Source organism: Ambystoma mexicanum, chromosome 11 (genome assembly GCF_040938575.1).
Source record: "Ambystoma mexicanum isolate Mex_15411 chromosome 11, UKY_AmexF1_1, whole genome shotgun sequence".
NCBI lineage: Eukaryota > Metazoa > Chordata > Amphibia > Caudata > Ambystomatidae > Ambystoma > Ambystoma mexicanum.
Window position 1 is genome coordinate 727,654,568 of NC_090934.1, and position 19,068 is coordinate 727,673,635.

At 49.3% G+C, this 19,068-nt stretch overlaps 1 protein-coding gene across 7 annotated transcripts in view; it reads right to left on the reverse strand.

Moving 5' to 3' along the window:
• The window catches only part of FAR1 (fatty acyl-CoA reductase 1), a 1,197,112-nt gene that overhangs the window by 1,020,732 nt on the left and 157,312 nt on the right, over positions 1-19,068 (reverse strand). For all 7 annotated transcript variants that reach the window (XM_069623607.1, XM_069623603.1, XM_069623609.1 and 4 more), the window contains one exon: positions 5,916-6,111. In XM_069623607.1, the coding sequence (XP_069479708.1) occupies positions 5,916-6,104 (189 nt within the window). In that variant the 5' untranslated portion in view covers positions 6,105-6,111. The remainder of the gene's footprint in view (positions 1-5,915; positions 6,112-19,068) is intronic.

Consider the following 19,068-nt stretch of genomic DNA (forward strand, 5'->3'; position numbering starts at 1 on the left):
CTTTCACAACACCCACCAGTAAAAAGGTTGTCAGAACAATTTATCCGACAAGGATACCTCCTACTTGGAACTCAAATCGATCGACAGGCCAGATAACTCACCCAACAGGGTTGCATTAAGAGGCAAAATATAGTTTGGAGGGGACTTAACCCGCAGTGCATGAGGATGCTTCTAAGGCACAAAGTGTGGGTTTTTCAAGGGAAGAGAGTTCACAGCAACTTTCCAAAAATACAGCTGTGTTCTGTATGGAAATACTATTCCGTCCTTCCTCAGAGTTCAGCAGATGTAAAGGTCCAAGTATATAAGGAAGGTGTCAAGGAATGCCACAAGACAAACCCAGACGAGTCTGTGGGGTTCAAGTCAAGGAATACAAACCACAGAGCAAGACCAGAATCGGGATCCATGATGAAGGCTGGTCATACACTGGTAATCCATAAACAGCAGGTACAAACAGTCCAAAGGTGAGATCCAATGGCAAGGCCAGGACTAAGAAGCTAGAAAAAACTGTCATGAGAAACCCTACTCACAGAATTCGGTCAAAGGAAACTGATACATTGAGAAGAACAAGTTACTTCTTACTTGGTAACGTTCTTTCGATGGGATGTTCCTCCAACGTATTCCTTATCTTTGATAATAGATAATCTCCCAGCTTGCTGGCCTCGGAATTTTTTTTCAGTAGAGGGCGCTAAGCGTCGACGTCCCTCGAGCCGATGTCCCTCGACAGCCTTCATATCGGCGCCAACGTCATCACGCGTATAAATAGACTCGCGCAGCGTCCCTTGCTCAGTTCCGTTTTGACGTTAACAGTTGTTTTACATGAATTGGTTATTGACCTTGAAGGAGCATAAGCTGCAACCACAAGGGAAGTATTACTGCGGGGATGGATGGGAGGGGCGATAAGGAATACGTCGGAGGAACATCCCATCGAAAGAACTTTACCAGGTAAGGAGTAACTTGTTCTTCGAAGGGATTGCGTCCTCCGACGTATTCCTTATCTTTGATACACTCCCATAGCAGTGGTGTATAATTGGAGGTGGAAGTAAAACGCTATATTTCCTTTTAGGAATGAACAGAATGTAATACTGCTTTGCCACACCTAGTCTCTTGATTAGAGGAGGAATCTAGGTTGCAAAATCTTGTGAAGGTATGTGCGGACGACCATGTGGCAGCCGCACATATGTCTCGAACCGGAACCCCTCTTTGGAGGGCCGAGTAAGCTGCGATACCCCTGGTTGAATGAGCCCTAAGTTTTTGAGGAGGCTCTTTCCCTGCTAGTTTGTAACATTCCAGAATGGCCAAAATATCTGGAAATGGTTTGTTTTGTTATCGGTAGTCCTAATTAGTGCCATGAGTAACCCACGAACAGTTGGTCTGCTTGCATAATCCTAGCAAGTCTGCTGATGTAAAAGTTTAAAGCCTGCCTTGGGTACAGCCTATGTAGCCTTTCTTCCTCTTTCCCCGGATGGGGAGGCGGATAGAACGAAGGTAAGGTAATTTTCTGAGTGATGTGGAATTCAGAAACCACCTTTGGGAGGGAATTAGACTTCACCTGTAGGACAACATTGTCTTTATGAAAAATTGTATGAGGGGGTTTACAAGATAGAGCTTGTAATTCACTCACCCTTCTAGCAGATGTTAAGGCCACTAACAAGACAGTTTTAAGGGTGAGAAATCTTAGCAAACAAGAGTGGAGAGGTTCAAAAGGTGTACCCATCAGGAAATTTAAGACTAAATTTAAGTCCCATAAGGGAACTTGGAATGGCTTTGGAGGACAGACATTAGTTAATCCCTTTAGAAATTGTATTACTAAGGGTAATTTGAAATACGATGGCTCCTCTGCAGTGCACTTGAAGATCGATAGCGCTGCGAGATAGCCCTTGATAGTGCCAACTTGAAGGCCTGAATTTGCCAAGTAGAGTAGAAAGGATAACACCTTTGGTGTACCACATGAAAAAGGGTCGATATTCCCTTCTCTACACCAGCTACAAAATTTGTTCCAACGACAGCGGTATAAAGACTTTGTTGCTGGCCTTCTGGCCGAAAGCAGCACTTCCATGACGTCATCAGGGAGGTCCCAATCCTTGTATCTCAACCTTTCAGAAGGGAGGCGTGAAGGTTGAGGGTTCTGATGTCTGGATGGAGAACCTGACCTCCCTTCTGTGAGAGAAGATTCTCCTTGAGTGGAAGACGAATTGGAGGGCAGATGGACATGTCCAGAAGGTCCAGGTACCACGTTCTCCTGGCCCAGTCTGGGGCAATCGTGATCATGGTCCTCCGGAATCTTCTCAACCTCCTGATCATTTGAGGAATGACGGGGACTGGTGGAAACGCATGCAGGAGTGGAAACTCCCAGTCTACTACGAACGCGTCCCCTAGAGCTCCTCTCGGGGGCAATTCTCTTGAACAAAACAGATCGCACTTCCTGTTGGTACTGGTGGCGAACAGATCCACTTGAGAGGTTCCCCAAAGGGCGAAGATCTCCTGAAGGACTTCCTGAGCTAGTTCCCACTTGTGGGAGACTGTCCTGCCTGCTCAGAGCGTCCACCGTCAAATTCTTCTCTCCGGCTGGGTGAACTGCAGATAGAGAGATTCCTTCTTGAATTGCCCAAAACCAGAGCTGCATTGCCTCTCTGCACAGTGGCAGTGATCCTACGCCTCCTCTTTTGTTGAGGTAGTGCATGGCCACTGTGTTGTCCGTCATTATCAGGACATTTTTCCCCTGTACAGATGGCAGAAAAGCCTTCAGCGCTAGTCTGATTGTTCTCGGCTCTAACAGGTTGATATGTAGTCTGGACTCCGATGGAGACCAACGGCCGTTGATGGTCAAGTCGTTGGTATGGGCTCCCCACCCCATGAGTGATGGTAACTGCTTCGAGACCTAGAACGAGAATGCCTTTTGTAATGGCGAGGAGACGAATATCTTGACTCCGCCGAGGAAACTTTCGAAGAAGTTTTAACTGCCTTACCTCAATGGTAACAATGGTGCTTGATTCACAGGCACCACAAACATATCTTGTGAGGATCCGTCAATGACATTTTCTTTCCACAGTCTCGACATTTTTTGAAGCCGGACCGTGGAGTCGTCGGTTCGGGTGAGGAAGCCATCGAGTACGAGCCGGTATTCACGAGGAATAATGAAGTATATTTGACTGAAGAACTGAGCAACGATATTCCGAGGCCCCTACGAAGCGCGGAAAAACGGAACTGAGCAATGGACGCTGCACGAGTCTATTTATACGCGTGATGACGTCGGCGCTGATACGGAGGCTGTCGAGGGACATCGGCTCCAGGGACGTCGACGCGCAGCATTCTCTACTGAAAAGAAATTCCGATGCCAGGTAGCTGGCAGATGATCTATTATCAAAGATAAGGAATACGTCGGAGGATACAATCCCTTTGAAGTGTTGCGTAGCATGGGCACAGGGCTAAATACTACTGCATCCTGCAGCAAAGCTGCTCGGCCCCCGATTGGCACAGGCTTGCATAGTGGTCTGACATCAGGCACGTTGATGTCTGCTAACGCACACAGCTTTCAGAGGACTGAGGTTCAATGATGACTTTGTTGCCCCAGGTGCCATTGCAACCGCCATTTGGTGACCAACGTCAGCAGGTAACCACCACATCCTCCACTCTAGATAGTGTGGCATATTTAATACAATTAGGCCACAGAGTGACAAGTACATTTGTCTAACATCTTGTCCACAAGTAGATTTTTAAAAGTATTCCACACCCCTGCAGAACAGAGAGGGTACTATGTGTAAAACATAGGAATATCTGATGAGGACCACACAGATGTGCAAACGTACATCTTGCAGTTTCACTGTGTAGATCCCGTCATTCTGTTGCGAGCCAGGAGAGCCTCTGTTCTGGAGTCACCATCTGGGACTATTCATAGGGGTGGGATGGAGTAAAAAGAGGAGGATGCAAAAAAAGAGCATCAGCGTGCATCCAGCTACCTTCTCTCCCAAAAAAGATGGGGTGGGGAGGGACAACTCTCGAGTGCTAATGTTGTGTAGCTTCCCAATCTCAGACTCCAGAAAAATATTTTTGGAGAGGAAGGAGATATCCTAGATATCTACGAAAAAAAAAAAAAAGGGTCCATGCATCCTAGGTGAGCCTTCTCCCGGAGTACAGCGGTTCAGTAACTCATCTGTTGCAAGATCTCACTGCGTGGATATGAGGTCCCCTGTGGAGAAGATGAGAAAGAATCTATTCATATGGTTTCTTGCAAGAAGAGGCACCACTGGAATGGTGCTGTAGGGTTCCAGAGCTCTCAGCTCCTATGTTGCAAGCCCAGAGTGCCTGAAAGGGCCAACTAGCTCTTTCCCAAGCCCCAACAAACAATGACAAGTGGGTTAACCATACGGAGGTCTACGTGAAGTGCAAAGTTGTTATATGTTCAACGGCCAGAGTTTGACAAAAGTCTTTTGCTTACCCCTTTGAAAAGACAAGTCACCCAGAACTGCGTTGTGTGCTCTGCAATGGTTGTGGCTGTGTTGGTGGGGAGGGGGTTTGGTGAGGCAGTGGTTGTGAACGGCCTAACCAGTTATCAGATGGTATTATTTAGCAACCCAAATGGCAATAGCTAACACTGGAACATTATAATAGGAGCTATCCTATGGGTCTGGAAATTGATTTATTGACTATGTGCACCCCAGGGCACATTATGAGTTGGTGGTGTTGGGAGTGTGGGGCAAATTACCTTACCTCCAATGTCAAGACCAATGGTCAATGGTGAAGAAAGAAGTCACAAATGCCATGCTATAGGAGGGGCAATGTTACACTGGCTGACAGATCTGAAGGGAGAAAACTGGGTGGAAATGAGTACTAGGAAAAGAGGCAGAGGTATGTTTTTTTTTTTTCTTCAAACCATCGTCATGTCCAAGGGACAAGAAGTTAGACAAATCAACTTGTCCTGTAAAATATACTAGACCGACACATGAAATCTATACAGCGCTGCATTTTCAGCTGTACCTAAAACTTGGTTCATCAAAGTGTTTGGCTTTATACATAAACATAAAAGTAGGCTCTACAATGGGGAAGAAGAATGTATTTATGGTTTGGATAACACAATCAAGTACTTAACCCATGGTGAGAGAAGTCGACAAAATGCATCATATTTTCACCAACACTATCAAAACAACTAAATCAATATGGATGGTGAGCAGAATCAGTCGGATTCCATTTAAAATTCTGCTTTGAACTTACTACTCAAGAGAGTTTGTGTACACAATTCTCGGTTTACTGAGAAAGCCAGGCAGTCTACTTCCTTGTGCACTTCCTTGTGCAATGGTCGACAATACAAGTATTTTAGGGGTAAGATATGCAAGATCACAGGCAATGTGACTGACTGGCCATTTGCGCCAGATCCCAAGACTGGACAAATGAAGTGGTAGACCTCAATAGGTATGTGAAGTTATTGCTGTCCTTTGAACACTGCAACTTATTGGGAAGTTGGGAGGGTCCCAACCATCCCAACACAGAAAAAAAAACAAATGAGAGGTGCAATCAGAGTCTTCTGTTTTACGGGTTGTCTTTAAACTAGTGCGAAGATTTGGGAGCAGTGGAGTAAGATGCTGTTTTCTCTTACATAAAACTCATGCTGGGGCTGGATTCCCTACCTCTTTCAAAGAAGCAACATGGGTAATGGGGACTTCAATTTGATTCAGTTGTGTTTTCAGAGTTGTAGTTTTCTGTAGGGCTGTCTTGCCATTGGTAAGTCTCCACATATAACGGTTTCTATTATGGAAGGCATCTTTTTTTTATGGTTTGGTAACATTTTTATTTTAAAAAGAAAGATCGTAAGATACTGGTTTCAAGTAATCTATGTAATACGGTTTATTATTAGGAGATAGGTTTGGCAGCTCTAGGACATTTCCATTTCAAGTGTACCCAAATAAATTGCATGCACTTACCTTACAATTCATCATTTCAGCTACTCTTTCTGGGGGTTTCTGTTCATCTTTAGGTCTCACTAGCACATAAACTGCTTTAACATTGGGACATGATCGTAGAAGTTTCTCTAAAAGCACCTTTCCCATGAAGCCTGTGGCACCAGTGATGAGTACATTCTTTCCTTCATAAAACTCTGGGATGGATATCATGTTGAACCTAAGAAATAATTATCAAAAGTTACTTTAGCTATACATCATAATTTTCTCCGGAAGAAGTGCAAGAAAAAAAGGCAACTTTCCATTAACTGTTGCATTTGGAAATAATTATATAGTAATCTAAAACATGCACAAAGAGTATGACTTCAGAAGGCAGGGAACATTTACACAAGACATTCCAGTGAAGCTATCCTTGGTTTTAATTATCTAATTACTAACACATTTAATTGAAACCGTAAAACATAACCATTACTAGGTGGCAATACTGGGTTGCTAGTCTAAAAGAATGATTTAAAGTCACTCAGACAGAAATGAAGGAACAAGTTACTTACCTGTAACTTATTCCTTCTCCAGCATGGCGCCGGACATGGATTCACATGCTCATGAACAACAAATCCATAGCAGTACAACATTACACAACCACGGGAGATGGCAAGGTTCAACAGAAGCAATTAACCCTTACCTCTGGAACAGACTCGCCGCAAGCAAACAGGTTGCATAGCACTGCTTGGCCGACTCTGGACTCTTCTCTGGAATCCCTGTTGACGCAGTTGAAGCTTGTGTATGTGTGCGTGAACCTCCAACCGATGAGCATGCATGATGCAGCCAGAGAGCCACCTTAAAATGGAAGCCTTGGACAAGATCTTCCCATAGTTCAAAGGACCAACAGTTGTCAAGTATTCCGAAAACCTTTTTGTGCGCGTCACAGAACTTCAAGGCATGAGCAACATCCAGCAAATGGAAGGCCGGTCAGTCGGTGACTAGGTTTCGGGGGAAAATAAAAAAAACAGGTAACACCAAAGGCTCGTTGAGGTGGAATTCCGACAACCTTGGGCATGAAAAAGGGGTGCGTCCGCATCACCACTCTCGAATCGTGGAACTTCAGGTGAGGCTGTTTGCAAAATAGGGCCTGTATCTCACCCACCCTCCTGGGAGAGGTTATGGCCACAAGGAAAGCGTAGTACCTGAGAGAAACTTGAGGGAGGCCTGATGCATCAGCTCGACGGGGGCACCCCGATGATCCTCGTCAGAACCACGTTGAGTTCCCGGCGGTAGCCTTCACAGGCAGGAAAGATCGAAAAGGTCCTTGGAGGAACTCCTTGATTAGTCAGTGAGACCACAGTGAAGATCTTCCCAGTGAAGCGGGAGATAGCCGCCAGTTGCACCTTGTTAGAAGCGTGTGCCAAGCCGGCCTTGGCCAAGAAGAGCAAGTATGGAAGAAATCTGTGGGGCTGTCAACCTCAGCAGGATAATCTTCTGTGACCGGCACCACGTAGCGAAACGCCTCCACTTGTGAGCATAGCACTTCAAAGTCGACCACTCCCTGGCCTTGATGAGGATCTTGAAGTACGCAGCCAACTCGTATCCACCAAACTCTAGGGCTGCAGGAGCCAAGCCTTCAGGCTCAGCGACCCTGGGTAGTGATGCAGGATTGCACCTCTTCTGGTGAGCAGATCCGAAACTACTGGCAGCTTGACCGGAGGCTGAGAAGGTCCAGGTACCAAATCTGCCTCAGCCACGCCGTATCATCCTGCATCAGCACTGTCCGAGTGTGTTGATGACTCGTAGCATAAGAGGCAACGTAGGAAACGCGTACGGGAACCAACCTTCCCACTGGAAGGAGAACAGGTCCCCCAGGCGCCTTGGTTAGTGGATTCTGCTGGCAAAATTCTGGCATTTGGAGTTTGCCGCCGACGCAAACAGATAGATCTGGGGCCTGCCCCACTTGAAGATGCTGTCCACCTGGTCCTGCCGAAGTTCCTACTCGTGGCAAGAGCGCCACTCCCTGCAGAGTGAGTCTGCAATGGTGTTCTTGACTCCCGCTAAGTGAATAGGAACATCTCATCACTGATGGCCTAGCGCCACAAGTCCTGCACTTCCTTGGAGAGCCCAGAACACTACCCGTAGTTCCAATATGTTGATATGGAGATCCTTCTCAGACTGCCAAAGGCCTCTGGCGTGTAGACGTCCGGTGTGGGCTCCCTAGCCTTCCAGGGAAGTGTCTGTGGTGACCGTCTCCTGGTATGGCAGGTTTTGAAACCCCGAGTGATGTTTGAACGGATGCCCCACCACCCTATCGCCCGACGGAACTCCTTGCCATGCGCATTCTTGTCCGTTAAAGCTTCTGGACATCTGTATCCAGCGAGCGTCTAGGAACTCCTGAAGAGGTTGCATCTCTAACCTGCAGAGCTGAATGCAGTAGATGCAGGACGATATCATGCCGACCAACGACTTGATCGCTGGCACTGTGGTGGCCTTCATCGACAACAGCCTGTGCACCTTCCCTTGAATGGCCGTTACCCTCTCCTTCGAGGGTGACATCAGGCAGGACACTGTATTGTATCTGGCTCCTAGGAACAGCACGTTCTGCAATGGTGTCAAGCAGGACTTTGGATAGTTGATGGAGAATCCCAGATCCGTCAGCAGCTGGGAGGTGGTCTCTGTGTGTCCGACGGCCAGCTCTCACGAGTGGGCCCGGATGAGCTAGTCATCTTGGTATAGGTATACGTGTATAACCCATAGACATAGATGGGCCGCCCCGGTGCCAGGCACTTCGTGAACACTCTGGGGGCCAACTTCAATACGAAAGGTAGGGCCGGGAACTGATAGTCCTGGCCCTGTAATAGAAAACGCAGAAACTTGTGCCTTGTGAATGGGGACGTGGAAACAGGTGTCCTCAAGATCCAGAGAAGACAAGAAGTCTCCTTCCTCCAGTTGGCTGAGCATGTGCTACAACTTGACCATCCTGGACTAAGTTTTTGTTGAGACGTCACAGGTCTAGGATGCGTCTCCAGCCCAGTCTGGTTTCTGACCAAAGAATATCTGGAATAACAGCTCCTCCATCACCAGGGCAAAAGGGGATCAGAGACCTCCCTTACTGACCCTACCCACACCCCCGGAGTGATTGCAGCAGAACCTTCGGTGTGCGTACACCCAGGGCATATCGCCAGGAGGTTTGGGGCGGAGTGGCCCAACAGAGCAAGTTAGCCGAGGGAGAAGTTCTCCCAAGCAAAGGAGGGCGAGGTGCCGGACTCACTGCTCCAGGCTGCAGCAGCATTCGGAGACTAGAGACCACAGCGCCAACTGGGAACTGGAGCGCCGTGCCGGGTGGCAGTGAGGGCGACTGCCCTCGCAAGAGAGGCCGGGCCTCCCTCACCGCCCCATGAAGTGGCCAGAGAAGGTGTGAGCGGGCTGTTGTGGCTGACAAAATGCAGCAGCGAGGTGCGAAACGGAGCTCTAGGAGGAGGAGGAGCGGCCCAATGTGTGGGAAGCAATGAGGTGGGTGAAGAGATAAGGAGGAACCTAGCCCCCCCCCCCTCAGGGCATCAGGGGGGGGCATAGACCTTGAGACCCACATCTGAGAAGGGCCACAGAGTGGGGGAAGTGCTGGCTTCCCACACCACGGTGGGGCCTGGCATGGCATACTCAGAGAGGAGGGAGAGGAGGAGAGTGAGATGGAGAGTGGTTGGGGACGGTGTAGTGGTAGAACACCACGCTTACCCTTCCCCCGGATGGCAGAACGTGAGGTCGGGACTCACAAGAGACCCCCCCGGAACATATCTGGAAGTGGGCCAGCCCACAGTGGAGGGGGTACACCACGCCAGCCAGTGAGGGATGCTGTATGGACGTGAGAACCAAGCTAGCCAGCTTTGAGTTCACGCGGGGTGAAACCCGGGTGGAAACAGGGCCCCGGATCACCATGGCAGCAGCTGGGGAGGATTCCTCAGCCACAAAAAAGACGTAACTAGACTGATGAATATCAGAAGCATGAGGGCTGACATTGGGGGAGGGGTCGACAGAATAACTCAAAGGATCGACAAGATGGAAAACAGACTGGAAGAGGTGGAACACAACCAGGCCTCTAGAGATGCCATGAAGATGCAAATGGACGTCAGAAATGGAAAGGAGAGAGGGAGAGATCACATTGAAGATGGATGACATTGAGAATCGAGAAAGGAGGAAAAACCTAAGACTTTGGGATCCCAGACAAGGAAGGGGAGACAGATGGACCTGAGGAGGATCCCCCACGAAATCAAACTCATTTTTGAGAATGACACTATCGATGAGGCCAAAATAGACAAGATCCACAGGGCCGGAGGACTAACGGGGGGGGGGCCCCCCATGTCAGTTCTCGCCGGATTCTATAATTATCCTGATAAGCAGAAGATTATTGAAAGGGATGAAAGAAGGACCCGTGATGTATGGTCACTCAAGAGTAACTGTCTTCCAGGACCTGTCCTTACTAACACTTGCAAGGAGACACCTGAGCTTACACCTAACGAAGGGGATGAATGAGAAGGGTGCTCGATATCGGTGGGGCTTCACGTTTCCCGTAACATTCGAAGTTGTTGGGACTAAATATAAACTGTACGAGGATGAAATACAGAAAGCAACGAGCGACTTAGTGGGCGAGGCCGCAGGCTCACAGGGACCGAAGAAGCGGGAAGGGGGGCTGGCCAGCGGCACATTCAGGGACCCAAGAGACAGCAAATGCTGGGGTGCCGGAAGTTCAGGAAGCTGAACACATCTCCTGCGGCTGACCCTTGACAATAGAGGAAATCTTTTTTCAATATGTGGTGCGCTGGTGGGGTGGTGGGTGGAGGGAGGTGGCCTATCTGGAAAGTCATGTGGGGCAGGGTTTCACTAGTCTGAAAGGGGTCAAGACTGTCCACCTGAGATGGAACGAACTGTGCACCTAAGGGGACGGCAGAGGAATTGGTTAATGGGTGTTAAATGGCGAGGGGGGGAGGGGGCTCTGAGAGGAAGTGTTATTTTGTTGGTAACCGTGTGATGGGGTCCGGTTGGTGGTTCAGTTTCACCCTAGTGATGTTAACTGGGAAGGGCCGGGCACGGCTCAGGGTTTGGGGAGGGGAGAGGGGGGAGGATTTGTGGGGAGTCAAGGGGTGGAGGGAACCTGGCACTGTTGACCTCGCTTTGTTCGGTTTTATCTTCCTGCGACATAAATCGTTGTGGCTAACCTGGTGGCAAGGGTGAAAGGTTGGTACAGGGATAACATGATGGTGACCAGAAATAAGGGGGCCCAGGAGAGCTGGATGAAGATTGGAACGCCATGTTAAGGGCCTGAACTCACTGACTAAAAGATCTCTTGTAGCAAGGTAATTTTGAAGGGTAGAGTTGGATGTGATGTTCCTCTAGGAGACCACATTTTTGCAAGGGGGAGGAAAGAAGAATCCTGGGTGGTTCGCTCGGCCAGGTATACTGGGTGTCGGGCCCTGTAAGAAAGGCCAGGGTGGGTATCCGACTTAACAGAGCACTTAAGCTGGAGGTATCTATGGTGTGGTTGGATGTAGAGGGGAGGGCCCTTCTGGTCTCTGGGACCATCAGAAAGGTGCGCTTTACATTTGCCACAATCTATGATCCCAACCAGGGGCAAATGAGGTTTTTGAAGAACAATCAACCAAAAATAACGGTTGAGAGCTCGGGACACCACATTATTGGAGGGGACTTTAATGCATGGGGGGATGTGAACCTGGATAAGCAAGGGCTGCAGGACAGAGAGCAGGGAGAGGGAAGGCCAGGTCACAGGGAGATTCAGGAGACTCTCAAATTGTACAGACTGAAGGACATGTGGCACCACTTTCATCCACAAGAGAGGGGAATCCACCTTCTATTCTCCATCCCATGGAATCTTCACTAGGATCGACTATTTGTATGGCTCATGGGATTTGTGGGATTAAGCGTTGAACTCAGATTTGCCAGACATCGTGGTCTGATCATGATATGGTTACATTGGACCTGGGATGGGTGGGTATGAACCCAAGGGGCTCCAAATGGAGATGTAACGAGTCTATGGAAGGACCCACTGTTCCGTCGGGAGATGACTACCGAGGTCGAGAAATTGTTTGTCACTAATCACACAGGAGAGGTGGACATAAGGGCGGTATGGGAGGCGGGGAAAGCTACCCGGAGCGGGGTATTGATCAAGGAATGGGAGCGGTTAAAAAGAGAGCGGGGCCCAATTGAGAGTAGGCTGCGGGACGAGATCTACTGCCTAGACAGACAAGCACAGCCGCAGAGGGAGGGCAGGAAGGAAAGTATTAAAGAAGCCAGAGGGAAATGGGAAGAACTGCGGCTTCTTGAGGAGGGCAAGATAATATGCATCCTGCAATTCCTCAAGCAGACATTTTATGAGAAATGTGATAAGGCAGACGTGCTCTTGGCTGCCAGATAGAGGACAGAGGGCGGAAAGGTGGGTGACAGAGATTGAGAGGGAGGGCGAACTACTGGAATCATTCACAGAGGGGATCCTGGAGTCATTTGCCTCCTTCTAAGAGACCTTATACAAATCAGAGCGTTACCCGGCCACGGGAGGGATCGCAGAGTACTTGGCGGATATTCCCCTGCCCAGACTGAATGATGAGGAATCAGCCTCATTGACAATTCCCATAACAGGGGAAGAAATTCAGAAGGTGGTAGGGAGACTGCCCAGGGGAAAGGCACCGGGGGAGGATGGGTGTACTGCAGGATTTTATAAGAACTTCCTACAGGTATTGGTTCCATTCATGACGGAAATGTTCAATGAGATAATAAAGACGAGGAAGGCTCCCAAGTCTTTCTCAGGGCTCCAATTTCGGTGGGCCCTAAAGAAGGGAGGGCCCAAAATGTGGTACATTCCGCCCAATCTCCCTGCTCAATATTGACGCTAAGATATACACCCAGATGCTGGCAGCAAGGCTTGAGGACTATATGCCGCACTTGACCCAACCGAATCAGGTGGGGTTTATAAAGGGCAGGCAGGGGGCGGACACAATGAGGAAAACCCTGCCCTTGATGCGCAAAGCCAGCGGAGTGAGGGTGAGGGCCTTCTCTCAGTTGAAGCCGAAAAGGCCTTTGATAGGGTGGAATGTGAGTTCCTCGAGGCGGTCCTGTGCAAATTTGGTATTGGGGCGACTTCTTACCCGGGTTCATGGCGTTGTATGCTTCCCCTAGAGCCTGCATAGCAGTAAACAGGGGATTTTCCCATTGGTTTGAGGTGGGTAGGGGGACTACAGGGGTGTCCTCTCTCTCCCCCTCGTTTTTTGCACTTTGCATAGAACCCCTTGCACAGAGGATTAGACAGGACAGCAGGGTAGAGGGATTTAGTGTGCGAGGGGTGGAGTATAAAGTCACCCTTTACACAGACGAAATGTTGCTGCACATAGTTAACACCCTGACGTCTGTACCTGCAGTGGTTTAACAGAGAGCAATACGGCATCTTGGCCGGACTCAAGATCAATAAGTCAAAATCAATCCTTTTCCCACTGGAATGGGAGAGAGTCAGTGAAGTAGAAAGGTTTGCCCCTGTGGGGATGCAGGTTTGTTTAGGGACGGTGAGATATCTGGGCATCAACCTCACTAGGGAAGGGGGTGGACTTTGAGGCAACTCCACCCCCCAATGTCCACGATCAAGTTGGAGTTGCTCAAGTGGAGTAAGCTCACAGTATCATGGTTGGGGCGATTCAATGCGCTGAAAAAAAGGCTCCTATAACCACATTCCAAACTACTTCTTTCAGGAGATGAAGTGTTCTCTATTGAGATTTCTTTGGCAGTGGAAGAAGGCCCGGACAGCATGGGAGGCTCTGATGCTGCCAAAAGGAAAAAGGGGGGAGGGGGTGTGTCTTCCGGACGTGAAACGATACCAAGGCTGCCCAACTTCGGGATTTGATACCACACCTTAGGGCACAAGGGGATCGCCAATGGATTGCACTGGACAACCGACGCCTTCGACCAACTACGGTGGGAGAATGGTTATGGGAACTGCGAGATAGAATCCCCCGTAGAATCGGGGAACATCCAATATTGGCGACCATCTGGGAGATTTGGAGAAAAGGCATGGAAATTAAGGGAGTTACAACTTGGCCCTCCCCAATGGGACACCTGTGGGTCCTGGGAGATAGAGATGCAATCCCGAATCCAGAGAGATTTCAGGCATGGTATGAAGCAGGGCTTGAAGGAATACGCCAGCTGTGAAGGGGGGGGGGGGGAACGGGTTCATAGATATTCTGGAACTCGAGAAGGCCCTGGGTATAGGGAAATGGTTGTCTTCCTGTACTGACAACTAAAGGGGGGCACTTACCGAGAGGGCCTGGAGTGAACAAATACGGCAGGACCTCACTCCCTTCTAAAAAACCTTTGGATACAAGGGTAGAGATGAAGGGTCTGATCTCCGCTATGTATGGAGGCCTCGTGGAAGCAGGGGGGGGGGGGGTTCACGGTGAAACTGAGGGCGAAGTGGGAACAGGACTTGGAAGAGGAGATAAACTACACCCTGTGGGGGAGTCTCTGTAAGTGAGCCTTGCAGACATACATCTCGAGCCAATATAAACAGCACAGTATAAAGCTCCTACAAAGGTGGCAATACAACCCGGTCAAACTCTCTAAAATATCAGGACGTTAGCATGCTTTGCTGGCAGGGGTGTGGCCAGAAGCCCAATTATTGGCATATGTGGTGGGGTTGTGCAAGGGTGCAGCTCTTTTGGGGTGAGGTCTTGGGATGGATTAAGGAGGTGGAGGGGGCGGGGGTCAGCAGGGCTACATCTCCCACATTAATCTTGTTTGGGATGGAGCGCAGCCTTGTGTAGGCTGTCTAAAATGGCTACAGGCCTACTGTTAGCAGCGAGAGTGTGCCTCACCACGAAATACAAGTGTGCCCACACCCCATATTAAAAGGATTGGGTTAATGTTGCAAGGAACCTATACGTGATGCAGCGGATAACAGTGGGTCTGCATGGGCAGGTGGGCATGATGGAGACGGAATGGGGGGGGCTTCACTAATAAATACCGGAGATTGGAGGAGTGTCAGGGGGATGGGGATGGAGACAGGACAGAATGAGAAGGGGGGATTGTAGTCTTGGCAGGCGGTGAAGTGGTTTGGGAGGCCGGCAAATGGACTGGTAGGTGTTGACTGAGGATGCCAGTAGTGGCCCGGTGCTCAGTAGGAGATGGTCACAGGGGAAGAAGGGTTTCTAAGTAGGAGATTCGGAAGAAGAGATGCTATCAGGTGGGGCGAGAGTGAGGGAGGGAAGGGGAGTGGTTTATTGACTCATACGAGCAGGAGGAAAGGGGCATGTGCTCTTGCATGACATGCTAAAGTTGATGTGATTGTATGCCTCTCAAAGTTACGTTGTTACTTTTAATAAAACTGCTAATAAAGCATAGTTTGAAAAAAAATATCTGGAATAGACTCCGGAGCCCTGAGTCGTTGGGGAAGGTGCTCCATCGCCCCTTTTCCTCAGCATTGCCTGTACCTCTTCCAGGAGCCGAGGAATGTGCTGCTCCTAACGGGCAACTGTAGGGATCTGCGGACACCTGCGTTGAAATTCCAGGGTGTGTCCCTGGGTGAGAGCATCCAGCACCCATCTGTCGGTGGTGATCGTCTTCCAATCGCTGACGAACTTGGTTTGGCTGGAGCCGTGCAAGGGTTCTTCATGAGGGCCAGGCCCTCATCCCAGCCGTCGTCCAACATGGGCACTGCCACGATAGTCTTCCTCCTGGGCTTGCGCCTCTAGTACAAGTGTTGCGCCTAGGTGGCAGGGATTCTTTCTGTGCTGCAGGGGCTACCTTCACAGGGTCAGCACCCTTAGCCGTTCAAGCAGCTGCCACCCACTCTATCGTCAACAAAGTCTTATCCTGCGCCGATTAGGCCTGCTTGGGCAGTTAGGCCGCCTTCTCCTCCGTCTGCGGCCTCTTGGATTTCTCACGCAGTTTAGCCAGGGTAAATGATTTCCTTTGAGGAGGAGCTAGATTGCCGGCTGGCAATGGAGGTGGAGGATGACATTGATCGCTTCCTATCCACCTTGGGACTCGCTTCCGCGGCGACCCTGGTGGACTGCGACTCGGTTCTTGGCCTCGTCATGGCCCCCTGCAGATGAGGCGCCCTCAAAGGACTTAGAAGACCACTCCTCGGACCGGCTGCTCCTGGGTGAGGCATGACCCTGCTCACGGCATGGAGCAGAGGCCTTAGCGTTAAGCCACGCCACCAGTCCACTGTGCCTGTCCTTCGAAGTCTAACCCAGGCATATCTCGCACTTCACCGCCTTATGGTCCGGGTGCAGGGAGTAGAGGCATTGTAGGTGCTGGTGTTGCACAAACACGTTCTGTATCCCGCACTTGGTGCAGGCCTTGAAGAGGGACCTCCCCCCTCCCTCTCTTCATGGTCAGAGGGCCTGAAGTAGGCCCGATGGCCTTCTGGAAACTGCGACAATCTTCGCCCTGGAGTGGTGTTGAAATTTACTGACAATGGATCCCTGCTGTCGGCAGATGGAGAAAAGAGCACACAGGCTTTTTGGAACAAAAATTAACCCTTTAACTGGGATAACTTACCTACAAAGGGAGGGTGGGTCGATGGCGATTTAACAACACTCTGGAAAGATCAGGTCTTTAAGACAGATGGAAAAGGAGATCAATGAATACTTTAAGATAAATAATACTGGGGAGGTTTCTAAATTAACAGTGTGGGAGGAGGCAAAGGTGACTTGGCGCAGTGTCCTGATTAGAGAAGGCTCGAGCAAGAAGAGGGAAAGAAACCTGGTTGAAAATAAACTCAGTAGGGAGATTTGCCTTTTAGATGAGGTGGTGAGGAGGGATGAAGGTGGGAGAGCGGACAGGATCTTGGAGGCTAAAAGGAAAAGGGAAGAACTCAGTCTCCTAGAACACGGATTGATAGTCCGTAAGTTACAGCTCCTTAAATAGACATTTTATGAAAAAGGGGATAAGGCGGATGCACTGTTGGCAGCCAGGTTACGTGACCAACTAGCAGAGCGAAAAGATTTAGAAATAGAGAACCGGGAGAACTCCCAGACTGTAACAAATGCGGAAATCCATGAAGTCTTTGCCACATTCTATGAAGCCTTATACAGATTGGAGGTACAGCCTAGCTTGCTGGGGGCTGAGGACTTGTCCTCTGTTAAAATGCCTAAACTCTTAGGTGACGAATCTCTCGTCTTAGAGGGCCCAATAACTGCCAAAGAAGTTAAGAATATGGTTAAGAGGTTGTCACTAGGCAAAGCTCCCGGGGAGGACGGCTACACTGCGGGATTCTACAAATCCTTTCTCCCCTCCTTCCTCCGTTTTATGTTGAAACTCTTCAACGAGATTCTTAATACTGGGAGAGCCCCGGACTAATTTGTTCGGGCTCTGGTATCGGTAATTCCCCTAAGAGGGAAGGTACCCTAAGCAATGGGGCTCATATCGTCCCATATCTCTGTTAAACGTGGACACCAAGATATATACTAGAATCCTTGCGGCCCGACTAGAGACATTCATGACACGCCTAATACACGCTGACCAGGTTGATTTCATATTAGGTAGACAGCGAGCTGACACTATGAGAAAGACCCTACACTTGATTAACGCATCCCAAAACATGATTAACCGACAGCAGGGCAGGGTCATTGACGCAGAGAAAGCCTTCGACAGAGTTGAATGGGGCTTTCCGATGGCAGTGCTCCGCAAAGTAGGGATAGGCCCAAAATTCAGGGCAGCGAGTCAGGCAGTGTATACATCCCCCCAAAGCATCAGTTTTCGTAAACTTAGAATATTCACACTGTTTTGAACTCGGCAAGGGAACATGACAGGGATGCCCTCTTTCGGCGATACTCTTTGCGCTCTCACTAGAACCCCTAGCCCAGACATTACGGGTTGATCATCAGGTAGAGGGACTTCAATTAGGAGAGATGGAATACAAGGTGGCTCTATATGCAGACAACCTACTTCTGCACATTTCGAAACACAGATCCTCTATACCTAGAGCAATTCAACTAATCAAAGAATATTGGAAACTCTCAGGCTTCAAAATTAATGAAGCCAAGTCGAGCTTATTCCCCCTGCATGAACCCACACAGAAAGATTGATAGATAGATTCTCCCCGCTAGGTCTCATAGTGGAAAACGTCATGCTAAATATCTGGCCATACAGGTCACAAGGGACATGAATACACTTTACGAAGCCAGCACCCCCCCTTCCTCCTAAGGTTTCATGCTGATCTCGCCAAATGGGAACAACTGACGCGATATCTTGGTTGGGCAGGCTTAATGCGATTAAAATGGCATGCCTCTCCGGTTTTCTCTACCCCTTTCAGAAGCTTCCTATTCAAATGCCGAAACTCTTCGTGGATGAAGTTAAAAAAACCTATTGTACGGTTCAGTGGGGGATGGGACTACCAGACCTGAGGAAATCTTATCAAGCTGCCCAACTGCTAATCCCGATTCCCAACTTGCAGAATCACAAGGAACACCAATGGATTGCATTGGACGATCACCATTTGACCCCGGCAACCGTCTCTGAATGGCTATGGGTACCAAGAAACAAACTGTTGCAGAGACTGAGGGATCACCCGAAACTGGACACTATCTGGGAAATATGGAGGGAGAAAAGTGACATGTGAGGGGTTACTTCATGGCCGTCTCCCATAAGCCATCTATGGGCCCCTGTCATCAGAGAACGTATCTCCAATTTAGAGAGATTCCAACCCTGAGGCTGGGTTGGAGAGGGTGGGTCAGTTATGAAAGAATGGCTCCTTTGTCACAATTTCGGAATTGGGAGAGGGCTTGGGCTTGGGCCCCCTGCCGGTCTTCCAGTTTTTGCAGATCAAGGGTACTTTGACAAAGGAAAAATGGAAGTATAACACGTGTGGAGAACGACCCCCTTTGAGAAGCTTTTGAATTACCCAACGGAAATGAAAGGTTTGATATTGGCTATATAAACTGATCGAAACTGGGAAGGGCTCCACGTTGCCCCAGAGGAGTAGATGGGAGAGGGATCTGGGTGAAGAAATCGACTTGGGCATGTGGGGAAGGATGTGCAGAGTTACCCCCTCAGGTTTCCATATCCAGTCAATATAAACTCGTTCAAACTGTTACACAGATGGCAATATGACCCCCCTCAGGCTCTCCAGATTGTTCCAGTCACTGAGCCCGTTGTGCTGGCATAAATATGGTGAAACAGCCTACTACTGCCA